Raw genomic sequence first — 4,413 nt, 5'->3', positions numbered from 1 at the left:
GACTCATTTTGACCCAAACGCATTTGATCATTGACCCAAATAGACCCATTTAGGCATAATATAAACTACAATGTATAAATAGCTCTAATGACTCAGAAGTCATAACTGTAGAATATTACAGTAAGTTTGTAAACATTAATGGTGCTTTTGAACAAGAGGGTAGATTTTTCTGCATCAAACCATACAACTCACCAAACGGAACGAGTAAACAAACGAAAATAGTGGATTGCGTGCTGATATAAATTTTTACAAATCAATTATTTACTAAAACAAAGATTGAGCAATTAGACTTTGTCTGCCTAATGAATGGTAAATATAAGATCTTTGGACCTGCATCAACTAAAAAATGGCACCTCGCAAAAAATTGTAAGGTAATAAATTTATAATAGAAATTAGTAGCAATTATACATTGGACCTCCAACTACTACAAATAGCAAGTATAGTTATAAAAGCAATTAGTAAGGTTATAATTAGTAGCAATTATCTTTGATGTTACTTAATTATGTTATAGAATAGGAGTGATCTCTAATTCTAATCAAAATCATAAATAAATAATTATTAATTCACTTGTAAATATATATTATAGGACATGACAAACCATATTACTAACATTGAAAAAATGTAATACAAAGAAATCAACAATAATCAATTATCGCATAAGTGCTTAAAATTTGGATTGTATTTGATTAATCACGTTAGCGTCAACTTGAAAGGCCTTTGCAAGAATGTCTGCACTGATATCCGGGTTTGATCCAAACACAGCATTTGCAATTGTAATGACACCCGGATTCTGACTACTCAAAGCTGCAATAGCAACAGCATATCCATTTCCAACGTTTTGCTGGAAATGAATTAGACCTTGTGGGAACACGAAAACATCGCCCTTTTGAAGTAGTTTTGTGATGAGACGGTTTTCAGGGTTAGATGTCACAAAACCAACCAAAATACTTCCTTCAATGACAGTCAAGATTTCAGTAGCTCGAGGGTGCGTGTGTGGAGGGTTAAGACCCCATGAAGCAAAGTCAATACGAGCCATCGAGATTCCTAAAGTGTTGAGTCCTTTTAATTGTACTACAGTCACAGGAGTCACAATAGACCCAACTGCATTCGACGTGTTTCCCATAACGTTGAGCCCTTTGAAAAGGAAATCATCTGCTGTAACAGCCTTTGGATCTTTGCAAACCACACCATTCACCAAAACTGTGACAACGAAATAGAAAACTGGTTAGCATGTGAATAGTATAGTATATAGTATATTTCTTTTTATTACCAAGTTTTTTAAAAGTTTTTTACCTTTGCTCTTTGGGTCAGCCACACAAAAGTCCTGAAGAGGACTAGGGTCTGAAGCTAAAGCGAATGAACAAGCTGTCAACAAGAGACCAAATAAAAGTAAATGAGATGCCATTAATGAAATCGGAGTGAAGAAATTGTTATGCAATGAACTTTAGTAGCTTGAGGAATTTATGAGAAAAAGCGTTTAACTTGGTAATGCTTTTATAGTAAATTATTGAAACATTAAGTTAGCGTATGGTGACTTAGTATTTCAGCACCAATAAAAATAATATTGAGGAAGAAGTAAAACATAGATAAAGTCTTCTTATACCATTTCATATAAGATAATTCAACTTTTGGTCAAATCTAATATAACTATTTGAAGATAGACTGCTCTTGCAGCCAGGTATGTTCTGTTTATCCAAAGCTTCTTCTTGAATCTTTTTAAATATATTTGAATATTTATGTATTGAATTGGTCCAAAGATCTCGTTTTATACGAGTATTATACTGTAGTAAACATTATTGACCAAGTATATTAATTCCGGTGTGAATGTTGACCTGTTTTTGTTGTTAGATTGTAATTTGATAGGTAGAAGTAAAAGAAGAAGGATAGATGAATTACTATCATCATCATCATCTCTTAAGCTAATTTACATTTACATCTAAGATTAAAACATGCTCCATCTCAGCATCCTCAAACGGCTATTAGCACATTCATAGGAAATCAAAGGCTCCTTACCTTAATAATTCTTTTAGCAGTTTGATTGTATATTATAAGTAGGGGTGGAACACAAAATATCATGCAAAAAACTATCACTCTATCAGTTATTTCAATACTTGTTTACATAAACTTGTGTAATTGTAATCAAGATCGTCCAACACTTTCCGAACTGGCGGTCTGTTCAAAGATTTTCTAGCCTCACTTAATATTAAAAGTAGTAACTAGTAATTAGTAAAATAGAAACTGATAATTTGTATGTAAAGTTCATAAATTTAAAGATAACAGGACCTGCACAATATACATTTAGAGATTGAGTTAATTATACCGTTGATCCCTGTGTTTTACCCAAAATACCATCACTTAACGGATTTAGTTAACTAGCGTCAGTATTTGAACCACCAAAGATAAATACTCACTTTATGGTGGTGCATCACCAGGCGATGTGTACTTTGCAAGCAAATCAGTCAAAAAACTGTATATAAAGAAACCATCAACTTAACATTGACAGACAGCACCTTGAGAAGTACACAAACTCCTTATTACCTTTAAAACTTTGTTTCTTCGATGTTAACGTATGTAATCCGCTAAACCTTTCAAGTATATTTTCATCATGGTAACATGGAAGTAAAAATATATAATTACATCTATAAGTGTGCATATACCTAAATAAGCATTACGAGTTGAATAACTTTGTTAATGCCACTAACAGACTCGAATTTGGAAGGAATAATGAAAGAACACTGCATAAGGTATTTAGCTTGATATACAAAGTAAAAGGTATACAGAATAGTTATCCAAATTGAGTTACTAGTGAGAAGAAAGGACATAAACGATCGATAATTAATTAGTGACCATCACTTACTTTGCTAATGATCAAAGTTATTAATGTTTGAGTTTTGATTTTCCAGCTTGAATAATTAAAGAATGGAAGTGATCAAGATTACTAATGTAAATCATAAATATTTTTTATTGACTCTTAAATATTACAGAACAAGACAAACCATTATCACAAAACAGAATAGTGTAACTCTAAGAAAACAACAGCAACCAGATAAATGCTTAAAACTTAGACTGAATTTGATCAATCACTTTGGAATCAACTTGAAAGGCCTTTGCAAGAATGTCTGCACTGATATCCGGATTTGACCCAAACACAGCATTTGCAATCGTAATCACACCTGGATTCTGACTACTCAAACCTGCAATAGCAACCGCATATCCATTTCCGACGTTTTGCTGGAAATGAATTAGACCTTGTGGGAACACGAAAACATCTCCCTTCTGAAGTAGTTTTGTAATGAGACGATTTTCAGGGTTAGATGTCACAAAACCGACTAAAATACTGCCTTCAATGACAGTCAAGATTTCAGTAGCTCGAGGGTGCGTGTGTGGAGGGTTAAGACCCCACGGAGCAAAGTCAATACGAGCCATTGATATTCCTAAAGTGTTTAGTCCTTTTAATTGTACTACAGTCACCGGAGTCACAATAGACCCAACTGCATTCGACGTGTTTCCCATAATGTTTAGCCCTTTAAAAAGGAAATCATCTGGTGTTACAACCTTCGGGTCTTTGCAAACCACACCATTTACCAAAACTGTGACAACGTAAAAGAAAACTCGTTAGCAAGTGAATATTATAGTATGTTTCTTTTTATTACTAAAATTATAAAAAGTTTTTACCTTTGCTATTTGGGTCAGCCACACAAAAGTCCTGCAGAGGACTAGGGTCCGAAGCTAAAGCGAATGAACAAGCTGTCAACAAGAGACCAAATATAAACAAATGTGACGCCATTAATGAAATCGGAGTGAAGAACTTGTTATGCAGTGAACTTTAGTAGCTTGAGGAGTTTATGAGAAAAAGTGTGCAGCTTTGTAATGCTTTTATAGTAAATCATTGAAACATGAAGCTAGCATATGGTGACTTAGTATTTCACCACCAAATATAAATATTGAAGAAGAAATAAAACAAAAGATAAAGTCTTTCTTATACCTTTTCATATAAGATGATTTCAACTTTTGGTCATGCAGCCAGGTATGATCTATTTATCAAAATCTTCTTGTTGAATCTTTTTTAAATATATTTGACTCATTATGTATTGAATTGGTCCAAAGATCTCGTAGTATACGCGTATTATACGAAATTCAGAGCCAAAATTACACAAAAAAAAAAAAAAAAAAAAAAAAAAAAGAAATTAATCGACGTTAACTCTAATCTGGTTACTGAGATATGACCCATCTTGACAAAGATAAAATCTTCATACAAACTATGAAGTATAAGTAGTTCTAATGACTCACACTTGTAGGATATAATACAGTAACTTTTTTATATATAGTAATATGAATATAAATATGAATGGTGCTTTTGAACAGCAGAGAGAGATACATTTTAAAAATCAACCACTAATTAAAACAAATATT

The 4,413-nt window shown here is 32.7% G+C and overlaps 2 protein-coding genes across 2 annotated transcripts; both read right to left on the bottom strand.

The window, feature by feature from the left end:
* Positions 1-591: 591 nt before the first annotated feature.
* On the bottom strand, positions 592-1,413 carry LOC139891077 (putative germin-like protein 2-1). Its single transcript, XM_071874003.1, has 2 exons — positions 1,294-1,413; positions 592-1,200 (listed from the first exon to the last, which is right to left on the bottom strand). The coding sequence occupies exons 1-2, from the start codon at positions 1,403-1,405 to the stop codon at positions 665-667; spliced, it is 648 nt and encodes a 215-aa protein (XP_071730104.1). The 5' UTR covers positions 1,406-1,413; the 3' UTR covers positions 592-664.
* A 1,629-nt stretch (positions 1,414-3,042) lies between these two features.
* Positions 3,043-3,823, bottom strand: LOC139891076 (putative germin-like protein 2-1). Its single transcript, XM_071874002.1, has 2 exons — positions 3,676-3,823; positions 3,043-3,590 (listed from the first exon to the last, which is right to left on the bottom strand). Exons 1-2 carry the CDS (start codon positions 3,785-3,787, stop codon positions 3,055-3,057), a joined length of 648 nt encoding a protein of 215 aa, XP_071730103.1. The 5' UTR covers positions 3,788-3,823; the 3' UTR covers positions 3,043-3,054.
* Positions 3,824-4,413: the final 590 nt, after the last annotated feature.

Source organism: Rutidosis leptorrhynchoides, chromosome 2 (genome assembly GCF_046630445.1).
Source record: "Rutidosis leptorrhynchoides isolate AG116_Rl617_1_P2 chromosome 2, CSIRO_AGI_Rlap_v1, whole genome shotgun sequence".
NCBI lineage: Eukaryota > Viridiplantae > Streptophyta > Magnoliopsida > Asterales > Asteraceae > Rutidosis > Rutidosis leptorrhynchoides.
This window is presented reverse-complemented; position numbering and strand designations above follow the sequence as displayed.

What these genes read in the sequence shown, in the direction of transcription:
- LOC139891077 (XM_071874003.1), bottom strand. Translation starts at nt 1,405, where the DNA reads ATGGCATCTCATTTACTTTTATTTGGTCTCTTGTTGACAGCTTGTTCA. An exon ending in GGCTGACCCAAAGAGCAAAG is followed by an intron (nt 1,201 to 1,293) that starts GTAAAAAACTTT and finishes TCGTTGTCACAG; the next exon opens with TTTTGGTGAATGGTGTGGTT.
- LOC139891076 (XM_071874002.1), bottom strand. Translation starts at nt 3,787, where the DNA reads ATGGCGTCACATTTGTTTATATTTGGTCTCTTGTTGACAGCTTGTTCA. An exon ending in GGCTGACCCAAATAGCAAAG is followed by an intron (nt 3,591 to 3,675) that starts GTAAAAACTTTT and finishes ACGTTGTCACAG; the next exon opens with TTTTGGTAAATGGTGTGGTT.